This window comes from Cervus elaphus, chromosome 16 (assembly GCF_910594005.1).
Source record: "Cervus elaphus chromosome 16, mCerEla1.1, whole genome shotgun sequence".
Taxonomy (NCBI): domain Eukaryota; kingdom Metazoa; phylum Chordata; class Mammalia; order Artiodactyla; family Cervidae; genus Cervus; species Cervus elaphus.
Window position 1 is genome coordinate 2,514,505 of NC_057830.1, and position 23,986 is coordinate 2,538,490.

Consider the following 23,986-nt stretch of genomic DNA (forward strand, 5'->3'; position numbering starts at 1 on the left):
GAATATTGACCAAAATGCTTCCAATTTCACACAGCCTGTGTCCTGCCTTCCCCTCCTGCCTCATCACCCACCATGCTGCCCCTCGTCCGTGGACACCAGCCAAACTGACGTCTTTTCAGTTGCTTTCTTACACTGTTTTCCCGTCTGTAGGAAGACCTATGGACCTCTTCCTGGCACGTCCATGCACCTTCCGTGCCATCACACAGAGGGCAGCCTTCTCTGCTCCAAAGCTCCCTCTGCCACCCTCAGAAGCCGGGGGGTGTCCTTTGTAGCATTTCCCACCCCTGGAATTTTAGTTACTCGTGGGATCTTGTGTTTGCCTCTCTGCTCCACTCCTTTAGAGGAATTCCACGTCTGATCTGTCACCATCATATCTCGGTGCCTAGCACAGTGTCTGCACATAGAAGGCGTTCAATATATATTTTAAAAGTCTATAAGCTATACCTTTGGTACAAAAAGCATTTGTGGAACTTGCCTTTGATATACCATCGCTATGAAGACAAGATTAATTTTCTAACCTAGCACAAACTGAGTTAGAAAGTGGACAAGTAGTAGCTATAGAAATAATAAAAAATAAAATAAAAATAATAAGCATTCACTGGTTCGTTATTATGTGCTGGGTTATGCAAAGCATTGTCTCATTTAGTCTCATGTGCTATGAAGCAGATACTAGCAGTGCTATGTTACAGATGTGGGATCTAAGGGGTAAGAGGGATTAAGTACCCTGTTCTGGGTCACGTTACAAAGTGGCAGAGACAGGAATGAAACCAAAGTTTTGAATTCTAGGGCCCAAACTCTTAACTTTTGCGGCACACTGCCTCCAGCAGTGTGCCGCAAATGCTGATCCACAAGCATCCCTGAGTGATGCTCAGGGCTGGACCAGGTATGTTCATAAGGCAGGAGGGAGGACTCGAGCTGAGAGACGGTGGTGAGGGGACAGCAGGGTAGAGGGGTTTACTGAGCATTTCATTTTGGTCTTATGGTCTCAGTGAAATGAATTTTAGAGAGCTTAATATGTGGCTTCTTAGGTAGAGCTTTGCATAATACCGGCCCTTTAAAAGGTTTATGACGTCAGTTCAATTTTCTTTTGTGGTTAAAGTTTTGCCCATGAAATGATTTGAGCATCAGACAAACCCTAGAGAAATTATGTCATTGGAAGGAATTAAATCAGCATGTCTCAAGCAGCTAAGAGTCAAAAGCTAAGCAGATGTGTTTGTTTAAAAGGTGGGGATCTATTCCCTGACAGAAAGAAGTGGAAGAGAACTAACTGTTATTGAGCCCCCTGCCATTATTCTTTTAACAATGAACGAATAATTGTAGGATCTGGCTCAATAAATATAACAAAACTGTACAATTCAAAACTATCCTTAGCAATAATAAGAGACAATTTGGGGCCTTGTTGTAAGAGTGTATAGTCTGAAACAAACCACCTAATTTTTCATTAAAATCTTCAACTCTGAGACAATTTATTATACTCCAAATATAACCACTCCAGTATACTTGGGCTTCCCTAGTGGGTCACATAGTAAAGAATCTGACTGCAATGCAGGAGACCTGGGTTCGATCCCAGGTTGGGTTGGAAAGATCCCGTGGAGGAGTGCATGGCAAGCTGCTCCAGTATTCTTGCCTGGAGAATCCACATGGACAGAGGAGCCTGATGGGCTACAGTTCATGGGGTCTCAGGAGTCGGACATGACTGAGTGACTAAGCTCAATATCACCATAGGGTAGACATCACTATTTTACTACTATGAAATTTTTTATAAATATTGGCCTAATTACAGATATAACTAATTTTGTACTATATATTCGTTCCGCAAAAGATATATACAAATACATTTTAATAAAGTGAACTATTCTTTAAATTCATTAGAAGTAGCTCTTTAAAGGAATCCAAAAGGATTCTCTTTAAAACAAAAAATTTTTAGTGATGTGCTAGGAAAGATTGAAGGCAGGAGGAGAAGGGGACGACAGAGGATGAGATGGTTCGATGGCATCACCTTCTCGACAGACACGAGTGAGCAAACTCCATGAGTTGGTGATGGACAGGGAAGCCTGGCATGCTGCAGTCCATGGGGTTGGAAAGAGTCAAACACGACTGAGTGACTGAACTGAACTGAACTGAACTGAAAAGGATTCTCAATAAAAGAAAACATTTTTAGTGATGTATTTGTCTACAAGCTAACATTTTCTTTCTTTTAAATACGAATTATCATATATGATTATGTACTGAATCTTTAAGATGAGGCTCATCTCTTTTAAGGATGATTATTGCAAATATCAAAATACTGTGCTTCACAAAGTTATTGATGATATCAATTATTCTTACAGTAAAAGTTAGAGTTTATTCACTGAATGATGACCTGAAGCCAGCCAAAAGAGAAACTGTCTTAACTTTCATAGTAAGTATGTTTATTTAAATAATAATTTTATATAAAAATTTTAAACTTATTTAAATTTTCATCAGGACAAGATACTTTGTTCCATAACCCTGTCCTGACACCGTACTAATTTATCCAATGTTCAGAAATGGTTATTGAACACCTTCTGTGTGTATAACATTGTAGGTTTATTCCCTTTGCAATATGTAAAAATCTCATGAAAATGAAAATCTCAACAAGTTATGGTTTTGAACCAAGTCATTTAAATACATCCTTCATGATACCACCCCTCAATCACTAAGAATTCAACTTAGTGAATTAATCCATCGATTCAACTAAGAATTAGTTGAATGTCTATCAAGTATGACATTTTTGATTTGCACAATACGAGGTAAAGAATTACAGCCCGTGGCACTTACACTTGAGGAGTTTAGAGTTTAGTAACTAGCACACGCTAGCACATGGAAAATAGATCTAACCCCATGAGATAAAGATCAACAATTATCAGCCTTTCATGAGCCATGATGGACATAACAGATGTGTGCAATAAATTCCCAAGGTCTTCCCAGTTCATGTCAAAACCCTACAAATTTTTGTGAGGAATTAACTGCTCACCCAGTAACAGTAGGTCCCTCACTGCAGGTTGCAGCACGTTTTTCTCCTACTCAAGGAACCAAAAAACCAAAAGTCTTAACAGACACGAGTGAAAAAGAGGGCTGTATAGGAATAACCTTGAATCCTTTATAACTTACAAAAATTATGAAACTTTTACATCTGACTATTTTATAATGAATTATTTGAGAAGCATTAGTGTGTTCCAAGATTGTGGTTGATAATTATTGACATAACCTGTGGACTTACAAAATTTCTAGCTAATAAATGAATTTCACAGCATATTTGCTTTGGAAAGTTCCAAATGAACACATACAAAATTTAGATTCCTGTATCTGTAAAGTGTATAAGCTATTATTTGGTTCATTATAACATCAGTTTTTGTCATAGTTATTTTTTCTAGCTATACAATAGAGAGTTGAATCTCTTCTAGATAATTGAGACTAGGATAGCCTGGACACTGATTTACTTTTTTTTTTTTTTTAATTTTTAGTGAGGCAGGAGATGGAAGAAAGTCAAAAAAGGAGGAAATGGCTTAAATGAGCCATATTTGCCTTTCACAACATTTAAATGGTTTTCCTCCTTCATATTTAATTTGAAGACATGGATTTTTGTTAGTAAATATTTCTATCAATCAAAGACAACGTAATCAGTTAATTTTTAAAATGTGATTTATATGCTTGGAAATTGTCTGTTTTTATTCAAAGGATCCCGAAGGATCAGAAGTTGACATGGTCGAAGAAAATGATTATACTGGAATTATTTCTTTTCCTGACTTCAAGATTCCATCTAATCCTAGGTATTTTAAAGTTTTTTTTTTTTTAATAAAGTTTTCTGTAAAGCATACATCTGGAATGTTTGGTTATGAGGTAGATAACCAGTCAAATGGAGCCACCTAGTGTTAACAGAAAGTAAGTGTGAAAGAAATGAAGATGCGCAGTCTTTCCGGGTCTAATAAGAAGCGAGGCTCAGCTTCTGGCAAAACAAACAAACCACTCCCAATACTTCTCACCAGTCTTCTTTACAGGTAGAAATTCAAATTTGGAAGAAGCAAAAAAATAGTTCCCAGGCCTTTTTCTCTCTATCAAAACCATCAACCTTCCAACCTTCAAGGAATCTGATAGACTGTCAGTCTAAAAGGCTGGTGTTGTCCCATGTCTTGCTATGACCAATAAAAATATTGGTCTCCTGTAGTCTTTACTGCATAGACTACCAGAAGACAGATTTCAAGAGGGAAGATCTTAGTAAAGTCATTTCCTCCATTTGGTCTCATGCTAAAGGATTAAGAACATGTTTAAACAGAACCCAATGTGATAAAAATTTAGTGAACACATTCCTGGGAAATGCAAAGTACAACGGGAATGAGAAATTTAAAATAGAAGTAAAAAATACATAGTCGCTGCCTCCAACGAACTTAAAGGAGGACGAATAAGTGCATATAAAAATGACTGAAATATCACTTTAAAATCTTCTTACAGTCATTTTTGCTCTGCCCTCTAGAAGGGAGTTCATAGTTTATTCACTGTACTGAAGATCTTCTAGAAATTTGGATGAAATTGAGGGATTTACATAATTTGGGTAATTTTAAAATTGTGTACCTCCTTGAAAATATTCCATAATAGCAAAGAATAATTGATCCAATTATTGTATAACTATTATCATTTCTCCAACTTCGTCTTATGCCAAGTGGTAGATTATGCTGGATTATGTATCAGCCATGATCGCCTCCTATGACCATTTCTTCCCTACCCCAGTACTTTTTCACAGGTTTCCCCTCTGCTTAAAATGTGCTTCACCTTACTCCTCACAAAGCTGGCGTCCTCTCATTCTTTAGGACGTGTGTTAAATTCTCTCTTTTCAAAGAGGCTATCTTGGATGCACATCGAATGTAGTCCCTCTCTTCCTTTTTCTTTTCTCTCTCCTTTTAATTTCTTCTTTTCTTCATGGCACTTATCTCAGTTTTGTAAGTAATTCTTTATTAATTTACTTGCCTTTACTCCCCACTAGACTATAAATTTCTTGAGGACAGGGGTCTTGTCTGTATTGGCCACTTTTGTATCACTAGCACCTCAACATAAAAGGCACATTTCATGACTTCCATAATTTTAAATATTTTGCTTCCCCAGATATGGTGTGTGGACCATTCAAGCTAAATATAAAGAAGACTTTTCAACAACTGGAACCGCATATTTTGAAATTAAAGAATATGGTAATTTCTGATGATTAAAAGTTTACCTATCTAGAGTTAGCATTTTTGCAATAATTCTTTTCATGAATGAACTTAATGCAAAATCACTCCCCGATGAAGATGAGGCTGCTTGCTGGTGTGGTTAGAAGTACTGACTGAGGCGGTGGGAGGAGTGGGCGTTGTCTGAATGCCTAAGCGCTGGGTGTAGCTGCCCTGTTAACCTTGAACAAGCGCACCAACCCTCTGGACTTGTCTTCCTCATCATAGAGCTCCAAGAGACCTAGCCCCCTGAGGAGCTTGACTGGTTCAGGTCCTTTTCAGAATTAGGATTTTAGGAGAAACTATCAGAGTTGAGGTGAACGGAACCTGGTAAGACTAACAGGTGACTTAATCACTTCATCACAACCCACTAGTGACAAAACAGGAACATTTGCATTTCCTTACCCCTAGTCCAATGCTATTTTCCTTCTGACCCAGAAATTCCTAATACATTGATCCAAAAATATCAGATGTTCTTACTTTGAAATCAATCATATTAATGGATTAATAATTAACATATAAACTGCTTAACCTTTCCATTTCTTGTAGTTGTTTACTAGAGTATTTGTGTGCTCTGATATAAAATTTTACTTTGTTTTGCTTGAAGTCATTTTTTAATTCCCCCAATAGAATCATAATAATGTGGCGAATAAACAGTGACAAAACAAATTTACTATAACGAAGCTCAGCTTTAAAGATTATAGGCCCTAAATAACATACAATCCTAACTGGTCCCCTTTCCTCCAAGCGTTTTTGCTGCTTCTTGTACACATCTAAAATTTATCCACCTCTTATTATCTGCAGCCTCGCATCGATTTTATCACCAGGGTCCCTCATGGACTTGCAAACCCACCCCCGGCCCCCATTGTCATCTCTGCTTTGGGGCTATTCTTGCCGTCGTGTTATTTCATTATTGAAGTCCCCGATGCCTCCTCGTTCCCATCTCCTCCTCTGCCTCATTTATACCACCCTAGTAATGGTGGCTTTGCAAGTGATCTGCCTACAACCCCCTCCCCCTCCCTCTTACCTAGCCAACTCCTACTCACCTTCAAGTCTTGGTTGAAAAGCCGTTTATTCAGTGACGTTTTCCCTATGTCCTCTTTCCTGGGAAGGACTCCCTGTAGTCACTTATAAATATCAGCTCTCATAATGGTCTTAAGTGTTTGTGTAATTCTTTGCTTACGCTTGTCTTCCCTGCTCGACTGTGAGCTCACTGGGGGCAGGGTTTGTCTGTCGTGTTCACTGGTGTATCCCCGTTGGTAGGAGTGTGCAGGCTACAAGGCAAGTAGGTACTGGATGAAACGATGAAATATTTTCCTCTACTTCATATCTTGGAGAGAACGTATCTGCCTTGATCGTTAATAACATAGGAATGCAGCCCAGAGCAACAGATTGCATTGCTCTTTGACTTCTGTTTTCTCCCACATTGCAGGCAGATTCTTTACCGTCTGTGTTACCCCGGAAGACCCTTTCACCATCTAGAAAACATATAAGCCGTATCTGACCCCATCTCACGTACTCTCATGTGACAGTCTTTACCTACAGTATCAAGGTCATACAATCACCCAATTTCTGTTAAGTGTTGTGCAGGTTGATAGAATCTGTAAGCCTTACTAACCAGGCCGTGTTAGAACAAAGAGAAGACAGTGCTATTTTGGATAACTGAAATTGTTTTCTCTTGGGCAATCAAGATACCAAATAGACAGGAGAAAAATCCCTCCTTCCTTTCTGCCCTAATTTTTAATTTTGCATGAAGCTTCTTTCTTGTAGCTAATTGTAAGCTCTCTCTTATTGACTAAAGTGAGAGTTTTATGTTGGAATTTGGAGACTGGATGGATTTTATCTATTAGGCAAAAAAGAGAAATGTTAAACAAGCAAGAAATTTCTGTTTCCGTTTTCAATTTAATAAACATTTGTTGAGCACGTACTATATTTGTGGCTCATGAGAGGGGTAAGGGGGGAGACATGCAAAAATAAAGAAAATAGTCTTTTTTGTTTCAAGGAGCCCATCCTCTAGGGGAGAAAGTAGTCGATTGCCTAGAAGTGCTGAAATCAAAGTATAAGTAAAGTTCTTCTAGCACGTAGTGTATGACTAACCTCTGATTGGTGGAACAGGAGGCTTCCCAGAGATCCTGTTGGTGATGATGTTAATGACAAGGTGCATGCTGTGCTGACGTCACAGTTTATCCAGCTATGCCAGAAATACAGCTGGTTGCTGTGCTTTAGAGACTAATTCAAGTGGTAATGCTGCTTCTTTGCTTTTACTTTCAGTGTTGCCGCATTTTTCTATCTCAATAGAACCAGAAAGTAATTTCATTGGTTATAAGGACTTTACTAGTTTTGAAATTACTATAAGAGCAAGGTAAGAAAGTTTTTTGTTTTATCTTGTTTTCAGATTTTTCAGTTAAACTGAGTGCTAACTTTGGTGACATTTGCCCAGAGTGAGATCTTTGATTTTTACCCCCAGTTTTATTGAGATAAAATTGACATATGACATTGGGAAAGTTTAAGGTGTACTGTGTGGTGAGTTGATACATTTATATATCGCTGAGATCTGTGATTTAGTGGCAATGTCTGGCATGACTTTGAAACTACCTGACTGAGAAGACATCACGCCTATAGTTTATTTGCTCATACTGATTTTAGCTGATTCTGATTTTAGCCTGGTTGATTATTCATCAGCCAAAAAAAAAAAAAAAAATCCTGAAACTGTAAGTTCAGTGTGTATGTTTAGGAAGCAGCATGCCTTAGGATACTGAGACTGAGATGTAAAGCTTTAACTTCTTATCGTTTGTAATGGCTTCATCAGCCAGCTAATGCTGCATAACTACTTTGGGACGCAGTGCCTTAAAACCGCAACTATTTATGAGTCAGCTGGGCAGTTCTGCTACCTGGGCCAGGCTGATGTCAGTGGGGCTCACCCATATGCCTGCAGTCAGTTGGCAGGTCAGCTGGGGGCTGGCTGGTCTAGGGAGGTCTTACTCAGATGCCTGACAGTTAACTGGCAGTTGACTGAAGCTACAAGGATGACTGGACCATGTGTGTTTCTCATCAACCAACTGGCTAGCTTGTAGCAGCAGCAATGTTCAAAGAGAGAAAATGGGAGCATAAAAGTCCTTTTGAGGTTTACACTTTGGGACTAACACACCATCACGTCCACCACATTCTTTTGTCCAGAGCAAATTACAGCACCAGCCTGAAGGAAACAGACTCCCTTCACACCCTTTGCATGCAAAGAGCTGCAAAGGCAGTGGACACATGGGGAGGTGGAGAACTGGGGTTATTTTTATAAGCGATCTACCGTTTAAAAACGACCTAATATAATTATTAAAAATAATAACCGATTTATATAACTATATATGTCAGGCACTTTTCAAAGCATTCTGTATGTATCAGCTCATTTAATCTTTACAAAACTCTGTGTGATAGATACAATTACTATCCCCACATTACAAACAGAAAAACAAAGATACATAAATGTTAAGTAATTTGCCCAAGATCATATAGCTAATAAATCACATGGTGTCTCTTGTTCCAGAACCCATGCCCTCAAATGCTACCATATACTGCCTCTCTTACTAGCATTTATTCCTCAAATAGAGTGTTGGTCACTTAATCTAAGCCACTGTAAAAGGCTTACTTGACAGAGAATTGTAGAAATGGACTTCTTTTAACAGAGAGACTTACTTTTTTTGTTCAAACTATGAATAACAAAAGATCTTGCTATCATGTTTGCTACACAGAAAGTTTTCTTTATCATTATTTTAATTCTAAACTAAAAAAGGAAATATGCAGTTAGAGTTTTAAAAAAAAAACTTATTTAACTGTGAGACTGGGCATGCTGCTTTAAAAGATGTAAAAGAAATTAAGAGCAGTTCTCCACTGTTATCAAAATCATTGAGGAAGTGATGTGTTTTGTAAGAAAGAGGCCCAGACCTGACTCTTTTGATCTCCTCAAGATCAGTTTATTTCATCTAGCACATAGTAATAAAAATCTGTACTTTGGCTTTATTATGGTGGCTTTATGAGGATGAAATGTGATAGTGGATGGAAAGGCACTTTAAAGTATGTCAAATGCTTTATGATTTTAAATTGTTATATTTTGTCTGGATTTTATTGTTGTAACCGTGATAGCAGAACAATTTTATGGTATGATTGTTTGACAGATATTTTTATAATAAAGTCGTCAATGAGGCTGACGTTTATATCTCTTTTGGAATAAGAGACAACTTAAAAGATAATCAAAAAGAAATGATGCAAAAAGCAATGCAAAGCACAACGGTAAGAGGTTCGCTTGTACCTAAAAATCCATCATGAATGCTAGAGATGGAAAGTCACTTCTGTACCATCTAGTCCACTGTGTTGTTTCATGTAGGTGTGGAAATTGAAGCTTAAAAACCTTCCACTGACTTCTCACTATCCTGAGGATAAAGTTCAGTTCCCCTGTCATCAGCGCCCTGCCAGCCCATCTCTCCCTTTCTTCTCCATTGCACTGGTCACCCCAGTTTTTCAAACCTGCCCGTCTCTCTGGCCTCCAGGTGTTTGCAGAGCTGCTCCTTCTGCTAGGGAACGCTTTCCCTTTGTCACCCCCTGCCTCTTCTCAGTGGAGCGTGTTTCACACTTTATGTTGCAGTGGTTTTTAACCAAGGGTGATTTTTTAACCCCAGGGAGACATTTGTGGGTGTCACGACTGGGCAAGAGGGTCACACGCGCATTTAGTGGGTTGAGTCCAGGGATGTTGTGAAACTCCTTCAGAGCAGTGGTACCCCCAGCTCTGAATTACCCTGCTCTGCAAAGAATTACCCTCGCCAAAAGGCCAAGAGTGCTGAGGTTGAACAACCATTACAGTTAGTAATGCTTTATTTACTTCTTTATCGTCCTCTACACAAAACTCTTTGGGGGTCTGGATCATTCCCACTATATGCCTAGAGCCAGCCTCGTTGCTGGCAAAAAGGAGGTGCTCTATGAAAATTTCTAAGTGAATGAATGAACGGTGGACTCACTGAGAAGTTATCGGTCCGTAGTTAAGGACTAGTGCTCGTTAGAGCTCAGAGGGGTGTCCTGCTGCCCTGCCCCAGGTCAGCGCTCTCTGCATCTGTCCTCTGGGTGGGAAGGGCTCATGGCATTTTCTTCACCACTGCACTGTCACAGAGCTTGTATCATCAGTTACTTAGCCCTTGCTCTTTCAAAGTACAGTTTTATTTAAGATGTAAGCGCCTCTTTTTTAATGCAAGATTCTATGTTAAACACTGAGATTTAAAGCTACATAAGACAAAAATCCCTGGCCTCAAAGTACTCAATTTTGGAAGAAAAAAATAAGGCAAAATCTGTTTTACTGTTGTGGTTAATAATTAAATAATATCATATGCTTCGCTGGTGGCTCAGACAGTAAAAAATCTGACTGGGGTCCAATCTCTGGGCCGGGAAGATTCCCCTGGAGAAGGAATGGCAGCCCTCTCCAGTATTCTTGCCTGGAGAATGCCGTGGACAGAGGAGCCTGGCAGGCTACTGTCTGTGGGGCTGCAAAGAGTCGGACCCGACTAAGCGTTAAGATTTCGTAGGTAACCCTGTATCCCATTACCTACTGTGCGTTTTTAAATTAGTGTCTTAATGTGAAAGCAGTAAAGGACAGAGTGAATATCATAAAATCCCACAAACTCTCAGTTAAGAGCGAGAGCAGGCTGAGAGGCCTAGAGAGATGACGATGACTCAGTGATGGGGAGAAGTCATCTTTGCCAGCTAGTACAAAAAAGACCTGTGGAACCAAAGGATGTTTAAGATTCCTCCACATCTATAATTCTAAACAAATAGATTAGAAGCTAACACTCTGGGCTTAACTGTGGACTCAGTTACTCGCTTTAGTGGTGATGGTAAAGCTTTCCTCTTTGTCTTTGGTTGAGAGGCCAGTAAAGGCACGTTGTATTCATGTTTTCCTTATAAATTCTTCTCTGAAATAACTTACTTATTTTTCCCCTTTAAAAAGTTGATAAACGGGATGGCTCAAGTCACATTTAACTCTGAAACAGCAGTTAAAGAATTGTCCTATGAAAGTCTAGAAGATTTAAACGACAAGTACCTCTATATTGGTGTGACAATCATAGAGTCTACAGGTAAGTTTGTTTTTCCCTCTTAAACTTTCTCTTGGCAAATATTTGTTGTTGTTTAGTTGCTAAGTCATGTCTGACTCTTTTGCAACTCCATGGACTGTAGCCCACCAGGCTCCTCTGTCCATGGAATTTTCCAGGCAAGAATACTGGAGTGGGGTGCCATTTCCTTTTCCAGGGGACCTTCCTGACCCAGGGATAGAACCTGCGTCTCCTGTGTCTCCTGCATTGGCAGGCAGATTCTTTACCACTGAGCCACCAGAGAAGATCCCCCTGGAGGAGGGCATGTCAACCCACTCCAGTACTCTTGCCTGGAGAATCCCATGGACAGAGGAGCCTGGCGGGCTACAGTCCACAGGGTCACAAAGAATTGGACATGACTGAAGTGACCTAGCAGGCACCAGAGAAGGGACTTTCCCTTGGGAAATATTTAGACAGCATATTAAAGGTATAAATAATCAGTACCTTCTTTCACATTTTACTTCCTTTCATAGTTAAATTTTATTTTTGCATCATTAAAACTGGAATTGGAGGGTAGCTTTGTCACTGCCTAGTCCCTGGGTCTCTACTGTCTCCATGGCAAGAAGGGATAACACCCAACCATTTAACAGTCCCAGTGGCTCACAGCCTCTCTGGCTTGAACATCTGGCACCTCAGTTTTCTCACCCGGGAGGAATCAAAATCAAAGAGATTCTGTGTGTAAAGACATTGGGTGAAGTATCACGCAAAGGAAAGTTACTGCTACCACCACTGTTGTATCCACTTAGTTGTGTAATGATGGAGTTGAACCAAGTACATCATAAAGCCCTTTTCTTCTGGAATAGTAATTCTATCCAAAACTGGAGGTAATGTTTCTAAAACGGATCCAAGAATAGTATATACCTCTCAGTGTTACGGTGGGAATAAAAGAGTCAGTGTGCGCAGCGCCTCCTCTTCTCCCCTCTCTCCTGTCCTCCCCTCCTCTTCACTCCTCCTCCCCTCCTGGTTCTCCTCCCTCTCCTCCTCTTCCTCCCCCTCGTCTTCCCCCTTCTTCTTCCTCTCCTCCTCACCACCTATTTTTTTTCTTAGCATTCTTAATATCTTATCTAGTACTCTTAACCCTCATTCCAATGGTTTTAATAGTTCTTAATTATTACTCCCAGTTGCATTACTTTGTCTCACTTCTGATATAATCAGAAGTAATTGATTACTAATGTACCTTATATTTGCAGGTCTATATTGAACCCCCAATCAACCATGAACAAATAATTTAACCACACTAAGTCCATTTTTTTTTTCAATAAAATGACTGTCACACTAGAAGATTCCTAAGTCTCCTTCTACCTCTTTAAATTTGTCCTTCTAGGGTAGCAGAATGAAGAACTGAGGTAATTACAGAGTTATTAAGCACTTTGTATACATCAGATGCTCAATAGATGCGGGAGAATGATGATGACTTTAGACTCCCTGCCCTCTCTAAATTTTTGACATTGTTTTAATGTTTCTTTCTTAATGTTATTTTTCTCAATTTATTTAAAATAAATTCAGTTTAGGCAATATTTATTAGATATGCAAAGACTGCTGCTAAATATGCAAGCTTACAAATGTTAATAATGCATAATTTCAGTACTCAAGTGGCTTATAAACACGGATCAGCTTTAAGACAAATAAACAAAGAACTCTTTGACAAGAAGGAATTTCATGTGTGCTCTAAGCAAAGTGCTTAATGCTACTGACCTTCGGAAGAAGATGAGCTCCTAGATGATTGCTGAGCAACCAACAAAGGTGTCCTGAAGATGATTGGTCTTGTCTTGAAAGACTAGTAGGGTTTTGAGGAAGGGATGACAGGCAGGGTGAAGTGGGGCACTCTTCAGAGAGGGGACATATCAAGGGTGACCTTTGAGAATAGCAGATTATTCTGTTGACTGAAGTATAGGATATATATGTAGGGGTGCGTATGTGCATGCTAAGTCACTTCAGTCATGTCCAACACTTTGTGGCCCCATGCTCTGAAACCCATCAGGTTCCTCTGTCCATGGGATTCTCAAGGCAAGAGTACTGGAGTAGGTTGCCATGCCCTCCTCCAGGGGCTCTTCCTGACCCTGGGTTTGAAACCATGTCACTTACATCTCCTGCATTTGCGGGTGGGTTCTTTACCACTAGCACTACCTGGGAAGCCCGTATGTGGGAGGACCAGGGATATAATCCTGGAAAGAAGTTAGGGATACTAGAGCTCTGTATATTATTCTTATAACTTCTTATATATAAGTTTTAGCTAAAGGGTAACACTCCTGGGTCTTGCCAGTAGACCCTCTGGGTTTTCTCTACCTCAAGATCTTTTTTTATGTTTTCTCCAGTTCTCCCTATATCCCTGCCCCCTAAAGATGACCTCCCTGCAAGGCTTAGTCTCTGGCCGACCCTTTCTTCTCTCCTTAATGCCTTCTATGTCTTTAAATGAAATTCAAGCAGCTGGCGAAAAGTGATGTCCCCACTTCAAATGTCTCCTCAGTCCGATCCTATTGCTCTACTTCCAGAAGGGCCATCTCTATGCCTAAGCCTTGAGCATAAGGCTTTGGAAACTCCTGAAAAGGGTTTAAACTCTTCTCTGCACTGCCCCTCTGAACCAAGACCCATGTCCTACTTGCTGTTGGTAAACGAATGAGTGCAGGAATGGAGTGAATGAATGAAGGAATGAGTGGGTCTGTGAAGACACATGGAGACAAACACAGCTCCCCACACAGATCAGTACACTTCTAATAAATTTTTGTCATTTCTTTAGGTGGATTTTCTGAAGAAGCAGAAATCCCTGGCATCCAGTATGTCCTTTCTCCCTACAAACTGAATTTGGTTGCTACTCCTCTTTTTGTGAAGCCTGGGATTCCATATTCTGTCAAGGTTAGATTGGGGGTGGGGGGGTACTGCTGAATGTGATTATCTTTCTCTAAAAATATGGGGGAATGATAATGGAGAGGCAAAGCACAGAGGGAACTCAATCTGTGCGTGAAATCTGCCTCTCTGACAATGTAGTCAGCAGTGGGAAACTGCTGACCAGCTTCTCTCTTGGGAATAATATCAAACCTTAGGACAGTATCAATATTTAGTAAGATAGCCTGTGTTAGGCATTCCCTAAATGAGCCTTACATTAATGATATACATTATAAATAAAATTCCATATGTCTATAGTTCAAAAAATACTAACATTTAAAATTATTTGGCAACACGTTCTCAAAAAGTCTTAAGGCAGAGATATCATTTCTTGAAAATAAACCCCTTTCTCTATTTTTTATTTCCTATGTGTCTGAGGGTGCGTTTCTGCGCCCTTCACTCTGCCTTCTCTCTGTACACAACTCTGTCTGATCTCATCTCTCTGCATTGGTCTCTCTCTTTTCCATCTCGACACTTTTCTGTCGGTCCCTGACTCTTCTCTCTCTGGTTTTTGTTTTTTTTTCTCCCTTTCAATATTTTCTCTCCTTCTTACTCTTTTCCTTTTAAAATGCTGATAGTATGGAGCTAAAACATTTATCTGACCTTGTTATTATATTTTATTGTATTTAGTATTCTATATCTGATTATATATTATATAAAACATACTCTATTACATATACTATGTTTTATTATATTTATAAAATGAAAATTTTTATTCCCTATCCTTTAGAAAGCTGTAGATCACTGGCTTTCAAGAGAAAAAGATTTACCAGACCCCAAGCAACCTTTGGACATGCTTATAACTTCTTAATACATATACAACATATTTAATAATATATAACATGTTACTATATAATGCATATAATAATTTGTAATTTATTATAGAGTATATTAATATAATACATACAAAAGATCATAAAATATGTCTCTATATAGAATATATTTATTATTTTTAAATGTCTATATATTTATATATATTATATTTATCTTTATATAAAATATATTTATATTCTATATATCTTTATATATTTCATATCACATATAAAAATAAATAATGTAAAATACACCTTTATGGAAATTCTATATGTATTTAGCATATGCATGGCAATGAGAGGTAAAGTTTAAGGAGAAAAAAAAATGTATTTGTTTCTCATGGGGCTTCTCTGATAGTTCAGCTGGTAAAGACTCTTCCTGTAATGCAGGAGACCCCAGTTTGATTCCTGGGTGGGAAAGATCCCCTGGAGAAGGGCATGCAACTCACTCCAGTATTCTTGCCTGGAGAAACCCCATGGACAGAGGAGCCTGGTGGGCTACAGTCCATGGGGTTGCAAAGAGTTGGACTCAACTGAGCGACTAAGCCCTATACTATTGTTTCTCATATCTAAGAGATTAATTCCCAGACATGATTGCTTCATTTTCTCTTTTATCTAGTTTTCAACCAATTGAAGAAACACAGAAATTAAATAACAAAAGACCTTATCTCATCTACTTGGCAGGCCTAATACAATATTTATATTCTGAGTCTTCTTGATATCAGGGGAATCCATTCAAGAATGATTTAACTAAATAAGATTAGACCCTTTTAACATAAGATGAGAACATGCTTCTCTTTACTGAATTGAATATAAATAATTTATACATTGGTAAGGAGAAAGGAAAATTATTTCAGAACTGTTTTGCTTTAAAAGAAGTGATGAGCTGTGGAAACGAATTTGGACTGTTCTGGCAAACAGGTGCAAGTTAAGGATTCATTTGACCATTTGGTAGGAGGGATACCGGTGACCCTGAGTGCAAAAACACTCGATGTGAACCAAGAGACATCTGACTTGGAGTCAAAGAAAAGTGTAACACGTTCCAGTGACGGAGTAGCTTCTTTTGTGGTGAATCTCCCATCTGAAGTGACGGTGCTGGAGTTTAATGTGAGCTGAATTCTCCTGTTAAATTTTCTAGGACAATGTGTACTTTTGACTGTGTGTTTTGGCCAATGTGCAGAAAAAAATGTGGTAGATTTTAGACATGAGTCCAGCGAACAGTTCCATAATTTTGCAACCAAAGGGAAAAAAAAAAAGCACCAGAGGCAATCTGCAAATTAATTGAATGGTCCTTTAGGAAGATAAATGTATCAGTTTTTTATTTGGGGTGAATTATTTTCTCTTGCATTAGTAAGACTGTATTAAAATCTAGAAGCATGAAATAGGAATAACAGTGAAAATTAGTGATAGAAAGTCTCTCTTTCCCATGTCACAACTTTTATCTCTTTTCAGGGCCACAAAGGGGTCAAATGTGGAAGCCTCTCTTTTTTTTCTAGCTGTATGAATCACTCTACCTGAAAATTCACTTAATAGTCTTCTCTCCCAGCAAATAATATTTAGGTTCCCAACTCCAGATAAAAAACTTAATAATGTGTGTCAGTGACCCCAGCATGCACAGATTCACTGTCATCTACTCAGCCCTTACAAAGTGCTAGACATCATACATCATACATCATCTTTACGTAGAACACATTCAATACCCATGTAATCAGCTCTCCGAATTGGAGAATATTATCTTTGCCATTTTGCTGCTGAGGAAACAGAGGCTTTTGACCTCTCTTGTGGTTAAATAACTTATCCAGACTTAATGAACGATGGCACTTGAATGCAAACCAATGTATATCTCACCCCAGATGTTAACCCCTCTGCTGTCAAAGGCCGATGTCACTGCCGTGATCGCACTGCTGCTCCACTCTGTGTTTGTAAGCTCTTGTCTGTGTCACGACTTCACAGTGAAACTGGGCCAGAAAGCCTGGGTGACGTCCATTCACAACTCCTGTCCCCAGTCCTCAGGACCTCCCCACTGCTACCCCTGTAACCCATGAGAAAAGAGTGCCCAGCTTACCATGACACTTCAAGGATGCCCATATTTGTTCCATGAGCATCATTCTGTTTTCACTTCACCGGACTTTCCCACCATAACCCACAGTCCTATATTACCCCAGTTATTGTCCATAGCCTTTGTAGAGTTATTTGATACCACAGCTGTACAAACACATTGGAGTAGTGGATTTCTTTTTCTTTAGCAATTGGTGTTGTGAAATTTAGAAATGTGTAAAGCAAAGAAAGGAATTTAAAAGGTATGTTTCACAGAAAACATACCTTTTTTACATCACAGTCCATGCACCTTTGTTTAACTCTTTTTTCCTTTCCAGGTCAAGACCAACGATCCAGATCTTCCAGAAGAAAACCAGGCCAGTAAAGATTACCGAGCAATAGCATATTCATCTCTCAGCCAAAGCTACCTTTATATTGACTGGACAGAAAACTATAAACATTTGCTTGTGGGAGAACATCTGAATATTGTTGTTACACCCAGAAGTCCATATATTGACAAAATAACTCACTACAATTACTTGGTAAGTATAATAATGATAGATTTACCTGATTTTCCTTTGCTTACAGAGAAGTGTTAGAATGATCCTTTACATATGTTCTTACAAAGCATTTCCAAGAACATCACCTAATTGAATAATCAGTTTTTCAAAGCCTTTGAGACAGGGCATGATCTTCATGACTCTTTCACAGAAGAGGACTGAGGGGCAAAAGACTTAGGACTCACCACAGTCATTCGAATTAAAGAGAAAGGTTGTGATTAGAACTGGGAACCTCTGATTCTCCGTGTGACACGCCTTTCCCAAAGAGAGCCTGATTCCTCCACAGAGAGAGCCTGATTAAATTCTCACATTACCTCTGCTCCACTTCATGGCCAAAGATTACATACCTAGACCCATTTAAAATACGTGCATTTCACTGTAATACAGGAGGGACCCAAATCCTGCTCTTAAGGGGTGAGTCATTTCAAACCTGCTCCAGGAATATCCCTATTACATCACTTACATTAAACAGAGGTATCAGTCAAGACTGTCAGTGAAAGCTAGGAAAGAATGTACAAAAAATGTCAGAGGCATCCTGACAATTACCAAAGAAATGGGATTAATTATTCTGATGTTCAGGCCAAACAAGTGATGATGACTTTATTTCAACAGTTTTAAGGAAAAAATTTAAATGACATTTAGTTAGTTCCTGAACTTCAGTCCCTTCATCTGCACAATGAAGATAGTATTCCCATCCTTCTGGTTACCATGGAAACTGAAAGAGTTAATCGAACATGAAGTTCCTGGGACATAGTAGGCCCTTGCAATGTTAACTTTCTTTTTCTTTAACATAATTTCTACTGCTGTTTATTTTTAGGTTTTATCCAAGGGCAAAATTGTTCACTTTGGCACAAGGGATAAACTTTCGGATTCAGCTTATCAAAGTATAAACATTCCAGTGACACAGAACATGGTTCCTTCAGCTCGGCTCCTGGTCTATTACATCGTTACGGGAGAGCAGACTGCAGAGCTAGTGTCCGACTCAGTCTGGTTAAACGTTGAGGAAAAGTGTGGCAACCAGCTCCAGGTAAGGCACAAATTGTAAGTCCCAATCAGATTTTCTCCTGAATAAAGGGGCTGTAAATGCAGCTCTCTGTGAAGTTTTGTCATACAGATGATTACTTTCTTTTCCAAATGGCCTTTAGGTTCATCTGTCTCCAAGTACAGATACATATTCCCCTGGCCAACGTGTATCTCTTAATATGGAAACTGAGCTGGATTCCTGGGTGTCTTTAACAGCAGTGGATAGTGCTATATATGGAGTGCAAAGAACAGCCAAGAGACCCCTGGAAAGAGTTAAGTAGTGTATGGCTTCCGTTACTGGGGTGGCCCTATGCAGTGCTTCACAAACGGGGGCCATTTGGGTAGGTTGTGGGGAAAGAATTAAATGAAGACTAGACTTGCTTTTCTACTGATACAATCTTCTCAGAACCTTCTCTTAAGAAGGTAAGCCATCCTCACGTTAGTCTCTAAAGTCCAGGTCTCTCCTTTTTTACTTTTCCAAGTATGTAGTTAAGCACTTTACAAACATGTGATCATGATAGTAGTGTCATTCACGGGGTCAGAGGACCACTGATTGGTCGGGTTTGGAGATTTGGGAGCAGGGGGCTTTACAGCAGCAGCACCAGAGAAGAATGAATAGGTAACATCTGGGGGGTTTTGGCTTTTGTTTCCTTTTTTTACCCATTAAAATCTGTGGCCCAGAAGAATCTGAAAATTGTTCATTTCCTCTGAAAGTGAAAGGGAAAATTGCTCAGTTGCGTCTGACTCTTTGAGACCCCATGGAATTCTCCAGGACAGAATACTGGAGTGGGTGGTGGCCTTTTCCTTCTCCAAGGGATCTTCCCAACCCAGAGATCGAACCCAGGTCTCCTGCATTGCAGGCGAATTCTTTACCAGCTAAGCCACAAGGGAAGCATAAGAATGCTGGAGTGGGTAGCCTGTCCTTTCCCCAGGGGATCTTCCCAACCCAGGAATCGAACCAGGGTCTCCTGCATTGCAGGTGGATTCTTTTCCTCTAAGTTCCCATTTACCTCCCCTATGTGAAGTGAAAGTTGGTCAGTCGCATCCGACTCTTTGCCACCCCATGGACTATACAGTCCACAGAATTCTCCAGACCAGAATACTGGAGTGGGTAGCCTTTCCCTTCTCCAGGGGATCTTCCCAACCCAGGGATGGAACCCAGGTCTGCTGCATTGCAGATGGATTCTTTACCAGCTGAGCCACAAGGGAAGCCCTTACCTCCCCTATACTCTGCTACTATTTTCTAGACTTGAATTACTTTGAAGAAGGAAGAAAGAACTGAGAAACCATTACGTTAAAAATATTCAGAAAGGAAAAATTATTTGGGGTCAAAATTAAAACTGGGAAAAGCCTTCCCCCAAACAAATTCTCATCCACTTAGAACCTAGAGCCCTCTTCCCCAAAATACAAGAGATTGTGCTGTGTTTTTTTCTTTCAGCTATTTAAAAACTAGCTTATTAATTCACTTATTCATACACTCATTTATTCTTTTTTGGACATTATATTTATTACAGTATGCACTCTATGTACAAAACAGCATGGGTTGATTTCGAAGCATCATCTTATCAAAGCTTAAAATTTAGTTCTTGATTTAATTTTGAATAGGTATGTATTTTTAAAAACAAAAGAACAAACTAAAGGAAGGAAGTTGGGAAATTCGGTCTTTGGCCATTTGATAAATGATAGGCCTGTGCATGTCACAGATTTGTTAAAATCAGGTAACAATTTGTACCTTTAGTTTTTCAGAGGAATGATTTCCATATCTGATTAGGCTTACTATTTTGCCTTTTAGGAATTGTGCTAAGAATTATTAAATTAACTAAGTACCTCTGAACAGGTATTTCAAACTTTAGAGAAGAGTGACCTGGGCTGTGGCGCAGGTGGTGGCCGAAACAACGCAGAAGTATTCTACCTAGCTGGGCTCACTTTCCTCACCAACGCAAATGCAGATAACACCCAAGAAAATGGTAAAACACACAGCTTTTTGTTTATTCTTCAAACTGATTACTGACATTTACGTGAACAATTTGCCTCCCAGACTTCATTGTTGTCCCTCCTCCAGAATAATTCACTACACTGATCCCACTGCAACATGACTAGGTAACTCCTCTGTATAAAAGGTGTCATTAGCCTTCAAGATAAAGTCCAAATTCTTTTCTGTGATGCTCCAGGCCCTCCGGGATCTTCTCCCTGGCTCTTTGCAGCTGTTTCTCATCCCACTCTATGTGACCTTATGTTTATGCCGTAGAGAACCAGGTGTAGTTGTGGATGGCACTAGCCTATTTTACATCTTTGACTTCTCCTTATTAGGACTGCTTTCCCTTTTATTAACCTGCAGAAGCTAGTGGAAGAATCATCTCCTCTATGCAACCTCTTCCTCATATAAAATTGATCATTTCCTCTCCTTTAATCGGGGACTACTACAGGGACTAGATCTATTTATGTGATTTAATAGAAGTACATCACTGTAGAGCCTTAAACTTCGTGACCCATCTTGTTTAAGTCACTGCGCTGGGAACTCTTTAAGGGCAAGGACCACATCTTAATTGTTTTCTTTCTGCGGCTTTAAAGCTGTTCATAATTATACTTGATACTATTATTTATAATAATATAAGCACAGAAAATAATTAAAATAGCATACCTAACAAAAACTTGGCTCACTCCTAAGGGCTTAGGTATTTCTCTGTAATCAGTGGATCAAAAAGGTTATAGGGTTTAAAACCAAACTCAGATCAAACAAGTCAAACTGTGTAACAACAGATTGTGAGCCCCTCCAAAAACAAGTCACACTGAGAAGTGTAGTGTGCAGAGCTTGGTCAAAAGCAGGTTCTCAATATTTGTTGAATGAATTACGTGAATGTCTTTAAAAAAATAATTTCATGGAATTTTGTGGTTTTTGAGATTTTATCTCCTTTCCCCCTCCTTTTTTTCTTTATCTTTTTAAAACAGATGAACCTTGTGAGGAAATTCTCAGGCCAAAGAGAATGCTGCAAAAGAAGATAGAGGAAGAAGGTACTATAAAAGTTTCATGTGATTGTCAAAAGTTTAAGATCACGTAATTCAAAAGCTGGAGAAAAATAACATCATCTAATTTCTCCTCGTTCAGATGAATGGGTGAAAAGGAAGCTATATACAGACATCTAGCTCATCTCCCTTGGAAAGATTCATCTAAACAGATCCAATAGTTCATTTGCCATAACCTTAATCTAAGGGAAATAAGTCTTTGTTATTTCTATCTCTAAAATATAAAAGATTAACTTTTATTTGTTACAAATATTTCCTCTCTGCAAACTTCATCTAGTGACTAAAATTACATTCTTCCATTTTATTCTAACAAAATCCATGGTTTAATTAACTTCGAGATATACCTAGATGCCTATCTCTTCTTGCATACATTAAATACTTAAGAATAAGTTGGATTATTGGGAGGAATAAGCCCAATAGAAATTATTTTTAAGTATTACTTAAACAGAGATATGCTAATTGGCAATGATACAATAGAAAGAATATTGAACTAGGAGTCAGTGACCTGAGCTCAACTGAGAAGGATGTTTATAGTAATACGATAATGCTTTGCATTTATATAAGAGTCATTTTAATTCTGGCTTTCATTCTGAGCTTTAAGGATATCAGAAGAGAGATATCGGTTCATCCAAGCATTTATGACGAAGGATGATGCCACTGGTGAAGGTGTACAAACTGCAAGAAACGTTTGAAAAAAATAGGATATTTAGCTTGAAGAAGAACATACTTGTATAGTGATAACTATCTTCAAATATTTTGCAGACTTTTCAGATTAACTTATTTTATTCAGAAGGGTGCTGAATCCAAGGTGTTCGTTTCAAAAGCCAGTACTGAGGTTAGTTGCAGAAGGCCCATAAACATTTAGTGTGAATCAGAAGGGACAATGGACTACTTTATGAGGCCACACTCTTCCCATTCCTATGGTAGTTCCAAAAGGAGGCTTGGCTGTCCACCAGCCGTGACTATTGTGGGGCAGGAGTCCTGTGGCAGCAGAAACCTGGTATCCCTCTAGAGCCCTTCTAAGCATGAGATGCTTTGACTCTATGAATAATCAAGGGCATTTGAATTATGATCATTTCAGCTGCTAAATACAAACACATAATGGTGAAGAAATGTTGTTATGATGGAGCCCATCGGAATGATGATGAAAACTGTGAGCAGCGAGCCGCTCGGATTACGATAGGCCCAAGATGTGTCAAAGCTTTCAAGGACTGTTGTGCCATCGCAAGCCAGTTCCGGGCTGAAGAGTCTCACAAAAATATCCCACTAGGAAGGCTACGTAAGTTTGACATTTTCTGTCAGAAAATATGGAAAATTTGATGTAACTTTATGCTGCCAAAAAAGGTGGTTTTCATGCTCTATTTAAAATGGAAAGTAGAAAAGATCACTTGTAAATGCTCTTAAGAAAAAACATTGTTGTCACTTTTGGGAATCAGAAGAGGTAAGCATAGTATAGAGCAGAATGCTCTAGTCCATAGTCAAGACCCAGGCAAGTCTAAAGCTGACTCATTCTATAAACATGAATGATTTTTCATCCTCTCTGAGCCTCACTCTCCTCGTTTTTAAAGCAAGAAACTTGGGCCAGATGATACCTAATATGCCTTTGAGTTCTAAAATTTCATGATTCTGTGATATTACAACCATTAAAATCCTGTTTGTACCTATACTGACCAAATACTGCAAAAGATTTCAAAGTGTAGTGTAAAGTTAAATGTACTTATGTAAAAGTTGAAATCTTATTTCAATTGAAACCACCATATACATTTTCAGAATTAACAGGTTTTCAGAACTTTTAGGACTTTCAATTCATTCATATACAGTCAAAACAAACAAAAACAGAATGATAGATCCTGTTTGATTGTTTTGCTTAACAGTATGTCTTAAATGTTATCATTCCGAGTGGATATATTTCTGCAGAAATAGATTCCTGTGGCCGTTTGTTGAAACCAAGTCATTAGATATATTTAGGTTGTTTTCAGGTTTTTGCTTATTACATGCAGTATTTTTTATGAATAGTCTAGTACATGTCCATTTCTCACGGTCCAGTTTTTCAACTCTAATCATCGGGTTGGCATCAGTTGCCTGGAATTCAGCCTCTCCAGTTCCCTCCTCTCTGTTCCTTGTTCTAGACAGCTTAGCTTCCCAAATATCATGCCTGGTGTTGCAACTCTGCCAGGGTGTGTATGGGTTTCTCTTCCTGCTCTGGAGCCTGTAAACTGCCTCCAGACAGTAAATCTGGGTAATTTTGGGGTTTACCTAATCTGACTCCCTTCCCTGAGGGATCACTGATCTGGCTTACTTAT

At 39.0% G+C, this 23,986-nt stretch overlaps 1 protein-coding gene across 1 annotated transcript in view; it reads left to right on the plus strand.

Moving 5' to 3' along the window:
• Window positions 1–23,986, plus strand: part of LOC122672998 (complement C5-like) — an 86,922-nt gene that overhangs the window by 11,191 nt on the left and 51,745 nt on the right. Inside the window, exons 4-17 of the mRNA XM_043870523.1 lie at window positions 2,331–2,401; window positions 3,700–3,791; window positions 5,119–5,201; window positions 7,491–7,581; window positions 9,386–9,500; window positions 11,203–11,329; window positions 14,082–14,197; window positions 15,961–16,146; window positions 17,415–17,618; window positions 18,454–18,663; window positions 18,782–18,931; window positions 20,497–20,626; window positions 21,609–21,671; window positions 22,765–22,962. Coding sequence (XP_043726458.1) covers window positions 2,331–2,401; window positions 3,700–3,791; window positions 5,119–5,201; window positions 7,491–7,581; window positions 9,386–9,500; window positions 11,203–11,329; window positions 14,082–14,197; window positions 15,961–16,146; window positions 17,415–17,618; window positions 18,454–18,663; window positions 18,782–18,931; window positions 20,497–20,626; window positions 21,609–21,671; window positions 22,765–22,962 — 1,836 coding nt within the window. The remainder of the gene's footprint in view (window positions 1–2,330; window positions 2,402–3,699; window positions 3,792–5,118; window positions 5,202–7,490; window positions 7,582–9,385; window positions 9,501–11,202; window positions 11,330–14,081; window positions 14,198–15,960; window positions 16,147–17,414; window positions 17,619–18,453; window positions 18,664–18,781; window positions 18,932–20,496; window positions 20,627–21,608; window positions 21,672–22,764; window positions 22,963–23,986) is intronic.